The 15,106-nt window shown below is 39.9% G+C and overlaps 1 protein-coding gene across 6 annotated transcripts in view; it reads left to right on the forward strand.

Annotated features, from left to right (window-relative positions):
• The window catches only part of AGAP1 (ArfGAP with GTPase domain, ankyrin repeat and PH domain 1), a 361,585-nt gene that overhangs the window by 307,821 nt on the left and 38,658 nt on the right, over nt 1-15,106 (forward strand). For all 6 annotated transcript variants that reach the window (XM_035331711.1, XM_035331713.1, XM_035331712.1 and 3 more), the window contains 3 exons: nt 3,494-3,648; nt 5,894-5,984; nt 12,120-12,342. In XM_035331711.1, the coding sequence (XP_035187602.1) occupies nt 3,494-3,648; nt 5,894-5,984; nt 12,120-12,342 (469 nt within the window). The remainder of the gene's footprint in view (nt 1-3,493; nt 3,649-5,893; nt 5,985-12,119; nt 12,343-15,106) is intronic.

The raw sequence follows: 15,106 nt of genomic DNA on the forward strand, positions 1-15,106 counted from the left end.
CATGCCACTATATGCAATGCGGTGTAGTTTTCCTAAAACTTGCTGGTTGCACATCCACTGCTCCTCTAGTAAAATCCAAAAAAATCTCACGTGTTAGGTTCTGTATCACCAGAGTCTTACAGTTTGGCCTTATTTCCCATTTTAGCCAACCCTTCCTACTTATACCAAAAAAAAGAAAAAAGAAAAAAAAATAAAGGAAAAATGAAAGGAAAAGAAAAACCCACACCATTTTAGACATCTCATGTTGATAATAACTTCCAAATGTAAATCAGTTGCAGCTGTTTCTTAGTACTTTAACCCTTTGTCTGCTGGGCTTCCAGGAAATAATTGATGACTGATTGGCCCATTAACCTTTTAAAAAAAGTTTGACAGCCTGGACTTGTGTAATGAGGAGGGATTCTTAGTGAAATCAGTTTGATGGCTGAGTTGCTTGCCCCTGAGGATGAAAAATTAGCCCCATGGGACCTCGTCTGCATAGAAACTGGACACAATTAGTGTAATATCCGGTGTTATTAATGTAGTTTGGAGTAATTGGGCAGGTTGATTTCGACAGGTTGATGGTGCTAAAATACTATTATAGTGGACCTTTCTATGAATAACTGTTAAACATGGAAAACTGTTTAATAAAATTTTGTGATTGGGCTCATAGGGATTTAAATAACACAACCCATAATTTTACCAAAGAGTTAAGCTGAGCAATTTCACCCTGCTGCCTGGATTTTTCTGTTTGTGTTTGCGATGGTTGAGGATCTACATGTTTGCTACCTGTATGGCATGGCTGTCTTACACATTGCTCTGCAGGTGATGTGGTGTTTGCTCTGGTGCTTTGTTTTGCAGTTGTGTTTGCAAAAACAAAACTCCATCACGTTTAAGCAGAAAATGTATTATTGAATGCATCTTCAACTGGTGCTCTTGCTTCTCGTCTGAGCTTTTTAAGGAGTAAGCCTAATAAAATATGCAAACTTGTGCATTCTTAATGTATTGTCAACAACAACCAAGTTGTCAGCTTGCTTCCTGATGACATGAAGATGCCCTCCCAGCCCCGCCTTAGGACATGCTGCAGCCCTCCTAACCCATGGCAGGGTTCCACGGGGACAAACGCACCAACGCGCCGTGCAGACCTGGCAATCCCAAGCCACAGCGGCTGCAAGGCATTTGCAGCTTTTGTCACAGTGTCATCTGGTCACCACAGAAGAGGTCAGAGATTAAACAGGAGAGTTTTTCCTTTGGAAAAAGGATACTATATGTGTAAAGGAACACTGACAGGAAGCAGCTGGCAGTGTTCCCCCAATTTCACTCAAGTCGCCTGGGTGGCAGGGTTCACACACCGCGCAGGATGCCTTCCAGAAGCAGAGGGTAACTTCAGTGCAGTGTTCCTTGCAAACAAAGCCTGCAGGGGAGGGGCACTGTTGTGAGCGAGGACAGTATTTCAAACTTGCTTTTAAAGGGCAGACTGGCTGGATTGCACAATTTATTTCTCATAATAAATTCCTAAGTACGCAATCAGGATTATTGGCAAATACAAGATGGCAGAGTTCAATCATGCCAAGTCTTGGCTTTGTGCACTTCTTTCAGGTCCTGGAATTGTGGTGCTGGGAAGTCATGTAGTTCGTAGATGCTGAAATTTTGGGCTGGACTGTGACAGGATTCTGTCTCTGCAGAGAGTCTCTCTAAATATATAGCACATATATTTCTTGATCGTTATGTATGAGAAGCTAGCTCAGTCCTGCGTGCTTTTGAGGAGTCCCCTCTCCCGCTGCACCCTTGTTTCTTTGCATCCATCAGGCCGTCCTCCCTGCTTAAAAAGGAGGCATGGGGAATTCATTTTCCCTGTGGTGACAAAATGACCCCAAAGCCACACGCCACCCCGTGTGATAGCTTTGTCTTCCAGCTCCCACCAAGTAGAGGAGAGATGAGGGAGAAGGGCACAATGCCCTTCTCCTGAATGAGTCTCCTGAACTGGACTCTGCCAGAAGCTGCTTCATGTGAGGTTCAGTTTTCCATGTTTCCTTACTCTGCCTGTGTTCCCGGGCTTTCTCAGGATCCTCTTCCCTCCAACAAGGCTTAATGGAGGTGCTTCAGTTTTTATTCTGCAGAACTGCGTCATCTTGCTGATGACAGTGCACAGGACTGAAAGCAATTTTAGTCTCTCTGTTGGACTTGCATCATCTTCATAAACTCTTGAAGCTCCATTTGATAAATGTGACTTTTTTGTGATTTAATCAGCATTTTGCTTAGTGATCCTGCCTGCTTTTTACACAGTATTGCTAAAACAAATGTAGTTATACTTGCACAGTTGCATTTCTCTCCTCTTTCTATTTCCACTTATTCTACGCATTTATTTTTTTTTAGTGTAATTGCTACTTCAGGTGTTCTCATGCACCTGGAAATAACCTTCAACTCTGTGTTCTCAAGGTGCAAAGTAACCTACTCAATTTTTTGAGAGTTCATTAAAGCAGCATAAGCAATGGCCTTGCTAGCATGGAGCTTATCAAGAAAAAACAGTTGTCCCATAGGTTGAGAAAATGACTTCCAGCGAGCAGCAGTACTGTCTTTAAAGCTAGTGCTAGATTGGTCACTTTAAATGCTTATGGATTACAAGGTAATGCAGAAGTTTCATGGCTCTGAATACGTAATAAGTCATTAGTAGACAAGTGAATGTAAATGCTCTTTCTAAAGCCCATTATGTCTGATGTTCACCAGAACTTTGTGCTCTATTATTATGTTCCTTTCATGCTTCATGCCTGCCATTCCCAATTTCACTATCTCTGTTTCAGCTTCTTTGATTTTTTTTTAATTTGACTTTGCTGTCCCATGTGTAGTTAGTGTGTGTACTTTTGTTGATGTTTTCATATGCTGCAGTGGTTCGGCCTGAATACTTGTCCTTATGCTCTAGTGGCCATAAGGGTTTTTCATTGACCCTTTCTGCTAGCTTCTCAGGTCATTTTCTCATCTTCCATGTAAATTGTGAATGTTGAATAAATTGAACTGATTTTAATCCTGTATAATCCAGTGTATTTGTGCTGTAGACCAGAAATGCACATATCTTTTTTAAATATATCTGTGCATGTACATGTGTGGTTGAAGGAAAATTTGACAAACTTTGTGTTGTCATCTCTTTATACTCCTTTCATCTTTTTAAGTTATTTTGTGACACATGTAGCACTTGGCACCTCAGGTTAAATTCTAAATAATGTTTATTAGCCACTTTGTGTTAGAGAAATAGACTCAACACTAAAACATACACAGGAATTGAATATTTATAAAAAAAAATCTTGATCTATGTAGCATCTAGAGAGAGAGATTTTGGATCTGCAAGTTTTTTTGTGATGCATTGTGCAACTTCAGGTTAGTTGGATATACTTAGCCTTGAATCTTAGGCGTTCACACCAGCAATTCCTTGTTACATTGCAGAAATGCTCATCAAACAGGATTGCTTAGGCCTATCTATCGAGATCCTTAAACTTTTCTTCCTATTACATGTTTTTTTCAGAACAAGAAGAAAACTTCGAGTTTATCATTGTCTCTCTCACTGGCCAGACTTGGCACTTTGAAGCTACCACATACGAAGAAAGAGATGCATGGGTACAAGCCATAGAGAGTCAGATCTTGGCCAGTTTACAGTCATGCGAGAGCAGCAAGAACAAGGTATGGTACATAAAGTAATACTGAAAGTAAGTTATGGTGGTTGATGATTAAAAGGCAAGCAAAATCAAGAACTCAAGAACCCTGAATTTTAAAACTTGCCCTCCTAGAGACATGCTGTGCTAGGCACATGGCACAGTCATGTTAGAGCTGCATACATTTCTCAGATATTTAAAGATAACTGGTACTGTACGTTGTTTTGCAGTTTATTTTTTAGAGCAGTTGAGTAAATAGAGCTACTAGATTATATTTGTGTCTTCTGGATTGCTCTTAAAATTTGACTGAAACTTGGAGCAAAGGCTTGGACTCTCCCTACTGAGAAGTTATATCGTGGATTCACTACTGCAGACTCAGGTTTGGGAAGGGCTGCAGAAAGTTCTTTAAGAAGAGCCTGTCTTGGAGGAGAGTGGAGGCAGACCCAAAACCCAGCTTATTTATTTGCCAAATCTCAATTAACAATTATTTTGCTCTTGCACGGCAAAGTTTAGTTAAGCATTCTGGTTGGCCTAGCCATAAATGTGCAGCGGTGTTCAGGCACCGGGCTCCGCAGTGATAAAGTGATACAAATCACAGAAATCAAAGATAAGCTATTGCCTTTTCCTAAAAGGAACTGTCTTTTTAATTTGCAATGCTTTCACATTACGACAGAAGTAATTTGTTCTTTCCTATTAAAATACACATTTAAAATCTGAGAATACTTGATCCGTTGCTCATTGTTGGAGGGGCAGGAGAACCTGTGATTCCTGAGTCTTTGTGACTGCAAACAGTTCACAACTAGAGAGCAAGGTGTTGAGTGGTAAGGGAGGGAGAGAAATGGGGAGTAATTGTACAGACCTGTAGACCCCTTAACCTTATCCATCTAAGAGATGTCTTTAATGATTTCATATTGCAAGAAGGAGACTCAAATTTTGAAATGAATGCCTGCTTTCATTACCCCAACCTACCAGAATGGATCAGACACCAGTAATTATCCTCACTGTAACATAATTTACTTCCTATTTGGTTAAAAAAAAAAATGTTTATTTCTAATATATATTTCTGAGAGGTAGGAAAATTGCTACCTATTTGGTTTTGTGCCTGACTTTCATGGATTTACACATTTTAATGTGTATGTTAAGGGAGCACAACAGAGGAAATTAGTATACTCACACCGATGTTAAAAGAGCCCTAATAGAAAAGAGGGCAAAGAGTGGATGTTAACATTTACGATGTGATACCTACAGAGAAGATTGTCCTTTGTATATATTAAATATTCTCTTGAAAAGGAGAATCCATTGATAAGATTTTGCTTGTTCAGAGAGCTTTTTTGGTTATATATTCATCCTGCTACAATGCTCCAAGAGATTTTTCTGTAATGTATTTCCAAGGTCTCAAAACATGTCAGAAGAACTAACCAGAATACCATAAGCATGGCTAATCGGACAGGTTTAGTAAGCCTCCCATTGACAGATTGGGAGGACATATCTGGACATGCCCATACTTAAGACCTGGTCCTGCTGATCCTGCTTAAATTATTTCAAAAAAGATTTGACTTTTATTTGGAAATTCATTTCAGATAACCCATAATTTGGTGCAGCTAACTATTTTCTTCTTAGAAAACCCGCAAGAAGGTTTAGTTGGATAGAGCTGAACTACTGGTACATGGTGACAAACACCTCGGGGTCATCAGCTGGTCATCATGGAGAGAATCTAAATGGGAGCCATCTGATTAAATCTGACCTTTTGACAATAAAAGGGATTCGGTTTCTTTTGCAAGCCATCCCTTAGTCTTCATTAGCAAAAGCAAAAACATCAATATAAGAAATTGATTTGATACAATAATATTCTTATCTAATTTATCTGAAGAAGTAAACTTATGCTGTGAGTACCTTTCTTGTGAATAGCAGGGCTCATTCTGAAGCTCAGTTTTCCTCTGCACAGACTCCCCACCAGTTAGAATCCAGGCAAGAGTCCCCAGAGTGCTGGGAGTTCCTGTGCAGGGTGGGGACAGCTCTGGGAGAAATCCCAAACTGACTGAATTAGGGGAGGAAAGAGGGAATTTCTGCTTGGCAGGCCTGGTCTTGCGGTACTTGGAGACCCAATTGAGGTTGCTATTTCTTAGGAGGCAATCCAAAAGCTTCAGGATCTTTCATCTTATTTGTTCAAACTTGGTTTAAGCTTTGTTTTGTTGCCTTTGCTGACAATTTTTATCTAACCCTTTTTATTGGGCTCTTGTTTGTTGCATACGCGTTTCTTCAAATCTACGCAGTCCCGTATGACGAGTCAGAATGAGGCCATGGCCCTTCAGTCAATAAGGAACATCAGAGGCAATTCCCACTGCGTGGACTGTGAAGCACAGAGTAAGTACAGCCACTGCTGAAGGCAGCACAGGGTGCTTTCTTTCAGAAAGATGACCATCTCTTTGGCTGAGACTTGGGTGTACACCCACCGCGGGCTTTGTCTTTTTTAGTATTATATTCCATATGTTGTTTGCACATTTCTTCTTCATTATGGAGTTTGCTTAATCAGACTTAATTTATGTTAATTTATACTTAACATATGCCATGTCAGATGAGTCCTACTTTTTTCCCCCTTGTTGTTGTACTTGTCTCTTCAAATGTGAACATTTTTTCACTTTCCTTTGAAAAAAGGGATAAAGGACTTTGCTCTTTGACATCAGTTACTTCCATTTTCTTCCTACTTTGGGTGGAGAGGGCATATATACTGTGGTAATATTTTCAGAGAGGTAAAGCTTAATTTGTGGGTTTTTGTTGTTGTTGTTTTTGTGTTTTTGTTTTTTTTTGAGGGGGGGGGGGGGGGGGGTTTACTTGTCAGAAGAAACCAAAGTCATTGCTCGTTATGTCTGGATACTAGAAAACTGATTTGGGAATTTTTTCCCCTTTATGTTTCTTTCCCTTTTTTATTTTTAAACATATACCTAATGTTCAGAAAAGTGTTCTCAAGAATACTTTGAGCTGCTCTTCACCTCACTAACCCCAGCTGAGGTCATTATTCTGTTGCTCTTTAGTTCCAGAGGTTTGTAACAAAGCCATAAAAAGGAAGTACTCTTGCTCTAAAGCAATTAGCTGTAGAAGCTGAAGGATTGAGAACTTGTGCATTTTTATTTCTTTGATGTTTGAAAGTAAGAACTTGTCTTGTGATTTTACATGTGCTTAAAATGGAAAAATATTCATTTATTTTTCTTTGGATACTTTTTTTAAAGACTTACTGTTTAGGATTCTGACTATTTGTCTAAGCCATTTAAACTTCCCAGCTAAATTTAAAATGAACATTCATACAAAAGTGTGCTTTTGCATGATTAATTTGCTGTCTGCAGTTAACAATACAGCTGATTCAGTCATCCACCAAGCAAGCCTGCCTCATCCTGAAAAGGTTTGAAGAGAAGGTGGTTAGCACATTAACAGGCATTTAATATGAAAAGTTTTTTTCCAGTCCATGCCATCAAAATGTTCTTCACACTCAGATTGATTTTAATTGATTCTTTTGACATTTGTCAGATACTCATATTCTGTCCATAGGCAATGGATCGAGAACAAAGGCAGGTAGGTGCTCTGTCCTTAGCATGCAGGGATATGAGCCTTAACTGGACTAGGCTTTGAGCACCAGGATTCAGATACTGTCCAAACAGCTTGATGACCTGGTTGGAGGAGATCTCCAGGAGAAATATCATGGACCTTTCACAGACAGAGAGAAAAAAAATATCAACCTTGATGAATTATGGTCCTTACATTCCAGTGGCTAGTAATCCAGAGCGTGGTAAACACGGAAAAATGTTAGTTTGGCTGGTATTTTAACATACGCAGATGAAAGTGGCTCGTATTTATTCATGTTCTTTCATATTAACCTGGTAGTCGTTCAGAATTATTCCAAGGCTTTAGTATAGTTGAAGTAATACACATGTAAGATGCAGTGCTGTATATGAGAAGGATGGGGTCTTCAAGTGACCTAGGACATACCTTTAGCTTCTCTGAAGTCTTCTCCAGTCTGTCTGTACAGGTATGGGTGGCATTTTCCTAGACCCTGCTAACCCATCACCCACGTGGAGCGTAATTTCTTTATGGCAAACAGGTTCCCACACCCACGCGTGTCCTTTCAATGTGCCCATCATCCCTTTAAGCGCTACCCAGAGTGCACACTATCTCCAAGGTACGTGTTTCTCTCTCTTAGTCTTGTACCCCAGTATTTATGCAGCTCAGCTAGATGTTTAATGAGAACATGATTGTGGAAGAAAAAAAAAAAAATTTTTTTCCTTTTCCTTTCAGCCAAGTTGTTTTTCATCCAGATTGCTTCTTGGGTCAAGCTGGCCACACGTGCATGGTGCCAGCAGAAGGGCTGTGCCAAGAATATGTTGCTGGGAGAGGGCAGGATGGGACTACCCTTTTTGGCAGCTGTCAACGCTTGGTTGTATGGCTTGGGGGTAGGGGGTAATTTTGGAACCTCAGCTGGAACCTCACTGAATTGTTTGTGTTCTCAGAGATTATTTAATCCTTCCTTGTCTCTTCTTGCCATTTGCCCTTCCTAATTTTAAGGCCTCTATTTCCTTTGAAAAACCTGATAGTTCCTAAGCGGTGTATCTTAAAACATAAACATGCACGCACACTGTGTGAACCTCAGCCTGCTGCTTTTTATGCCAGGCTTTGCTTTATTCCCTTCACTCCCTTTCTCTCTTGCCTGGGCAAGCCCTTACCCCGGAGCATTTTGCATCACAAACACCAGGGCCCTTGTGGAAGGCTTGCATAGTTTGCATCTTCACAAAGCCAGATGTTTGGGAGCAAAGGAATATGAGATGTTGCTGTCCCTCACTTCCATTCAAGGGCCATCAATCTTCCACTTCAGAAGTCTCATTCTTCCTCTTTCTAGAACGCTTTGGCTTTTTAGCACTTCATTACAGCACTTTGTTTCACTGGGGAATTTCTGCTTTGTTGTATGTTAACCAGCAGCAGTAGTACCAGGAGCCCTTGAGTGCTTCAGCCATCTGCCCCTTTAGCAGTCTCAGACTGCTAACTCCTTATTAACTTTCCCATCTCGGGACAACTGAGGTGACACTGAGGCAAGAAGGTCTTCAGGTACTGAACAAGGAGGCCTTCTTACAGCCCAAGTGGACTTCATGCTAGTTTCACAAGGAGACAAACCTTCCATTTTCCCAGAGGCCATGCAAGCCGCGAGAGGCCCAGTTCCATGTGGAGAAGGCACTGAAGATGATCAAATCGCTTAGTCAAACAAAGCTAAATTTCTGCCTCCAGATGCTTTTTGCTCTTCCAGTTGTAATGCTTAAAAAGCATATCAGAGGAGAAATATTTCACTCTTGTAAGGTACCTGGAGAGCATGGAGTATTAGATCTTTTCTGTTGTAGTAAAAAAAACAAGGAGGCTCTCATTACGAGTTTCCCAGTCCAACAGAGTTTAGTGTCTAGACGCTACCATGGTGTATTTTGGATTTGAGAGCCAAACACTGACATAATAACTTCAGTGTCATTGTCAAGCCTATCAAACCCATTGCAAGATTCAATTTTTTATAGGTAGAATAGAAGAAAATTCTCAAGGAAATTACGATACAAATTTTTCCCTGTCTTACTACAACCCTGTAAGATGCCTTCACCAGCTGCTGCTGCTCCTTAGTTTCCTTGCTCTTCTGTTCCTCTCTTTAGAGATTTCCTTAGTTTCCTTGCTCTTCTGTTCCTCTCTTTAGAGATTTCCTCTGTTCAGCCCAGCACTATCTTTGCCACACTGAATCCGGATGAGTTTAGCATGTACAAGTCTTTCATCAGAAACCCCATGTCCAAATGGATGAAGGAAATGCTGTGAAGAGGTTATTCTCCTAAAATAGCTGTGTCAAGAGCTTTGGCCTTCACATGACCAATTTGATTGAGGTGCAAGTCAAAGTGGGGAGGAAGTTTGTTAGAGGAGAAAATTGAACATCTTTAAGAAAATGGACAGCTGAAAATTTAAATCTGGGAATATTCAGTGGTTTAAAAATGCTCGTATTTTGATTGACAAATTATAAGTAATAAAAAGGGAAACTAGCTTTATAGTACCTCTAGCTGCACAGAATGGGCTTTTTCCTTCTACCATCAAATTTGGGTGTTAACATACTGAAGAAGTGCCTGCAATGTGCTTTTAAGTACTCGAATTCAAAATTACTGTTAGTATCAGCAAGAAAAGTAAGCTAATTCTTTTATCTTCCTCTTAAAATTGTTTACAGCTTAAAATTTCCAAGAATGAGATTAAAAATTTTAAAAAATCTGGTTTATGAGATCAAGAATACCAGTTTACAATAGCTCACCATATTAATTGGTCAGCAGTGACTTGTCATCTAGCATATATCCTTTTGAGAACAATTTTTCATGTGCACCCAAACTGAAACAGATGTCATCAGTGACATCATGTCATTTTTTCTCCAGAAACCAAAGACTGATGCTGCTTGTCCAAGCTCCTTATTGGAGCCCTGTCATGCTTCGCATTATCCAGTTGTGACCAAAATCAACAAGTCTGTTTTTTCACTAAATGTCTATAATGAATTCAACACTTTCCTTTTCTAGTTTGCCAACTTCTTACTCAATAGCGTGTTGTCAGATTGTTGAAATTTAAAATACTATCCTGACAAAATTTCTTAGTTAACTTCGTAACTTCTTGGTTCGTTGGACTAATTCAATCTTACTAGCACTGTTATTTGGAAGTAGACAAATATTTTAGAAATGTATTTAGTACAAGATACAGTACATGTACTTCAGATACATAGATGTATTTCTGGAGGGTGTGGGGATCAGGTCCTTAGCATCAGTTCTGTTGGAATAATTATAAAAATATTAATCAGTAATTGTTCTCTTGCTTCATTCTGAGTTAGTACTTCTTTGAACTCATTACACTTTTTATGTCTGTGAAGATAACCCTACCCCTTGCAGGTTAGGGGCAGAGATTTCATTCCAAGTCACAGTTTGTAAAGTTTAAATGCATATCTGCTCTGTTTAAGCTTTTACAGACAAATTGGTGTTTCAGGGGTTTTAGTGTATTTCAAATACACTACTTGAGTTCCCCCGCTGGCAAGACACCAAAAGTAACTCATGGAGGTGACCTGGAGAAATATGCAAGAAAGGAGTGTTTCATGCTCGTCTTACTAAGGGCTTGTAAAGCATGGCAGGTGTTTTGTCTTCTGCAGTTTAGGAGATCTGAAACAGCTGCTGTCTGTTTCTAGAGTAAGACTTAGTATAGCTGAAACTTTTTAAACAAATGATCTGTTTTTCTGCTTAAGTGAAATAAGATGGGAAGTTTTCTTGTTCATTTTTATTATTATTATTTCTAAGGACTGACAGAAAAATGTCAGTCAGTCTTTTCAATGAAATGTTGAATTTTGCCATTAGAAGTATCTGCTTTCCTTTAATATTTTTGACCAAAAGTGACATGGCAAATAACTAGGAAATATTTTCTTTCTACTTATTTTGGCTGCCAAAAATAACTTTTTCAATTTTGGGTTACACAAAATAGAAATGAGTCCTTTGATGATATCTGCAAGAACGGAAAGAAATAATTTTCCAGACAGCTCTAAATATTGTTTAGATTTGAATAAAAATTGCCTGCCCTCTCAATTAATCATGATTTTCCTGCTTGGCGTTTGTGATAGCCTACTTGGTCTTTGGGAGGCCTAGGGTAAGGAGAGAAGAAAAGATATGACAGCAGGTGGGAAAAAAGCCACCAAAAATTCCTCCCATAAGTCTTTCATTGCATTTGTTGAAATGAATGTTTGTTGAAGAGGGATATTCATACAAATCTAGATTTAAATAACACAGGACAGTGACAAAAAGTGAACCATCTTGGGAAATGACTTTGAATTTCCCGGCTTTTGTCAGGTTTGTCACTGCCTTATCATTTGTGGGGTTATTTTTTTGTCTGTGGAATCCTTCTGGCTAGTACACTAAAACTGGCACTGTTCAAAGTATCACATTTTCATCTTAGTACTTATCTCCCTGATCTTAGAGATGAAAACATACCCCATAGTGTGTTAGATGTAAAAGCCATATGTAGGTGATGATATAGATGGTTATTAAGGGAGTTGATATAGTTAGCAACAGCGACATTGTATCTACTCTTTTTTTTTTCTTTTTCTCTTGTAATTGGCTACGAGTGGCTCTAGATTCCCAAGGAGGGACTTTTTCTACTACTTCTTCATAAGCTGCCTGCTACTCAGTTTATATTTTCCTTGTTTCTTATTTTCTTTCTAATTCACCTTTTCCTTTTGACTGTAGCTGGAACAATGCATCTTTTGTGACACACACACACCCTTAGGGTTTCTCAAAATGTCTGGTGTCTTAAGAAGGCAAAATTGACCCTTCTGCCAGACCTCCTCACTGTGCTTGTGAACAGAACACCTCTTTTTTTTCCCCATTGTTTTTGGAGGCAAAATCTTTTTCCACAAACATTAACTAGAAGGTTTTGTTAGGTGTTTTGTTGTTCTAATGGCTTTTTTCCCTTTTCCTGTAGACCCTGACTGGGCCAGCTTGAATCTGGGAGCCCTCATATGCATTGAATGCTCAGGTATACACCGAAACCTTGGTACACACCTCTCCCGGGTCCGCTCTCTTGACCTGGACGACTGGCCTATAGAGCTTATCAAGGTGATGTCTTCTATCGGGAACGAGTTGGCAAACAGCGTCTGGGAGGAGAACAGCCAAGGCCATATGAAACCTTCGTCAGAGTCCACAAGGTATGCTTTCTCACTCCATCTGACAGTGACATGCACTGTCAGGTAGCATGTGATACTTACTACACATGGCAAAGACTGTAAACTATAAGGCTGAGCACATAATTCCTCATTTTGGCATTTCAGTCAGAGGTGGTAGAGCATTACAACATTTTACAACATAGTCTTTTAAAATTCTACCTTCAAGAACCCCTGTAAAAATCAGAAGGTATATATCTTCACTGCATGCCCAGGAAGAATATATGTCAAATGAGGTGTGTGTCAAAAGCAGAGTGACCCTGTTATGTTTTCATGCTCGTGGAGGTTTCCTCAGCAGCTCTATGATTTTTTGTTCAATTGACTGACCGACAAAACAGTGGGAGATTGAAACCTCCCACCTGGTTATATACCTCAATCTAAATTACACTGTAATAAGTTTCTTTGTTTCATTAAACCACAAAGTTCCTGGTTCTAGGACTATCAGTTTATGATTAATAATCTGCCTTCCGTAGACCAAGCTCACCCAGGACACTGCTGTGTAACTTGTCCCTGGCTGTCAGGTCTTTGAGTTTGCATCACAGCTGTCCTGAAGGTCCTGTTCAGTATGGACTTGCTTGCTTTCTTTATGTGAGATATATATGATGGCATAAGTTGGTGAGAGAGTGTATGTTTCCTGTGAGAGCAGTATTTTACCTACCAGTCATAGCTCAGCAAAGTGAAAAGCTTTTCTGTGATACGTTGTCCTACTGAAAACTGAAGGTTTTTTATGCTTAAGTTGTCTGATCACTGTCAAAGGAGGAAGATTTTTTGAAAATACTTACTGGATTTTAGTGGAAGTAGGTGTTAATAGTTCTAAATAACATTTTGTCTTGGGGGAACCAAAGTGACCTCTGGCAGACTGGGTTTCAGCATAGTGGGGTTCACAGAGGTGGAAGACCTTCTGGAGTATCTTGCCCAGCTGGGCCAATCTTTTATGTTATCTTTGGAAGTGTGTTATAATTGTCTTAGTGTGAGCCCCGGGGGGAGGGGGGACAGCCTGCATCTGAGCACTGTTCAGTCCCCAGGTAGAAAATGGAGTGACAAAGGTTTAGCTCCCAGTGTTAGCCTTGTGCATATAAGAGAAATCAAACAGATATAATTGTGGTCTCGTTTTGTTTATGTATATTTCTGGATTCTGCTTTTTCCGGTATCAGATCAATTGAAATTATAATGTGGGAGTATATACCAGGGACACCTCCTACAGTACAGGAGTAGGTTTGTACTGTTGTCTGTAATAAAGTCAACTGTTTCTTATTGCATTATTTCGTTAGCACTGAAAAATGAATTTCTGGTGCCACCTTTGGTTCATCTTCGAGAATGAAGCAAAGTACATTAATCAGGCTACTTGGGTGAATTCCTATGCATATAAATGTGTTCAGGGAGACCTGCACAGAGATTTTGTTAATACATAAACTGTATGTCTGCTGTGTATGTGTATATTATTATACAGCTAATATAATGGTTTCATCAGTTAGGTTGAAATCAACTTCTTGCTGTCTTTCAGTCATTAGTATTACTTTGTGCTTAATCCAGAAATCTTGTATTGTTGCATCTAACAAATATATGTTGCTCCTTACTGTTGAGGTAAACAGAAAGATACCTCAACTCTAAATATTTAAAAAAGAAAAGGCACACACTAAATCTGATTTTTTTTAAAACATGATTTTAGAATTCATATAATAAATTTAGGATGTTGTCATGATAACTCTAAAATACATGTGATGAAGATGAAAAGAGAGCCATCGACTTACATTAATAAACTTGTTTTTTTGTCTGTGTGTGCTTGGAAGTGAGGCTTACATATGTAAAGTCAACTTTTTTCTATCTCATGCTCAGTTTGTTTTAAATCATCTTTGTTTCTATACACCATGTTTGTGGTTGGCTGTTTGTCAGTGACATCATTTTTTTTTTTTTTTTCTTTCTTGGGCTGTAGCATTCTGGGACAAAAGGAATAAAGATTAATTTTATAAATATGCATTACCAGTTATGAGATCAAGTATGATAGAAAAGCTGGTAGAAAAAAATAGAAGTAAGATTATTTGAAATTTTGCCCACAAAGCAATTCTAACCTTGCTTTGCTACCCCCATTTTTTTCTGCTGTTCAGAACAGGATTTAAGTGGTATTTTTCACATGAATATATGAAAATTCTGCCTTTTCAAAGTGTCTGCTTCCTTTTGTGCTTTACTTTGGTCTCCATTAGCCTCATGATTCTTCTGTCCAAGATATGGCAAGTAATAAATCCAAGCATCTCTAGATATAAGTTGTGTATTTAATTTTCTCTCTGCTGTTCTGAGTTTTGCATGAGGAATCCTATCAAAAGCAGCTATGATAGACCTGAAGTGGGGTTAAACAAACAAAAGTGGAGGAGAAGGCAAGAAGTACCTTGGGGTCACTACTAGATGAAGTCCTGTTTCACTTCTTCATTGCTGATGTGGCCGATGTGGCAGAGGGCCCCCAGCCGGGAGGAGCGAGCAGAGGGCCGTGCGGCCACCCAGAGGGACAGGGACAGGCCGCAGAGATGGGCTGGCAGGAGCCTGGGGGAGCCCAGCCAGGAGAGCCAGGAGCAGCCCCAGGCCCCGGGACACGCTGGGGCACCCAGCTGGGAAGCAGCTCTGCAGGAAGGGCCCTGGGGTCCTGGTGGGCACCGCGCTGAGCATGGGCCAGCAGCGTGCCCTGGTCACCAAGGGGGCTGGCGGCACCGGGGCTGCGTTAGGCACAGTGCGGCCGGCAGGCCGAGGGCCTGGCCGA

The sequence above is a fragment of the Oxyura jamaicensis genome, chromosome 7 (genome assembly GCF_011077185.1).
Source record: "Oxyura jamaicensis isolate SHBP4307 breed ruddy duck chromosome 7, BPBGC_Ojam_1.0, whole genome shotgun sequence".
Taxonomy (NCBI): domain Eukaryota; kingdom Metazoa; phylum Chordata; class Aves; order Anseriformes; family Anatidae; genus Oxyura; species Oxyura jamaicensis.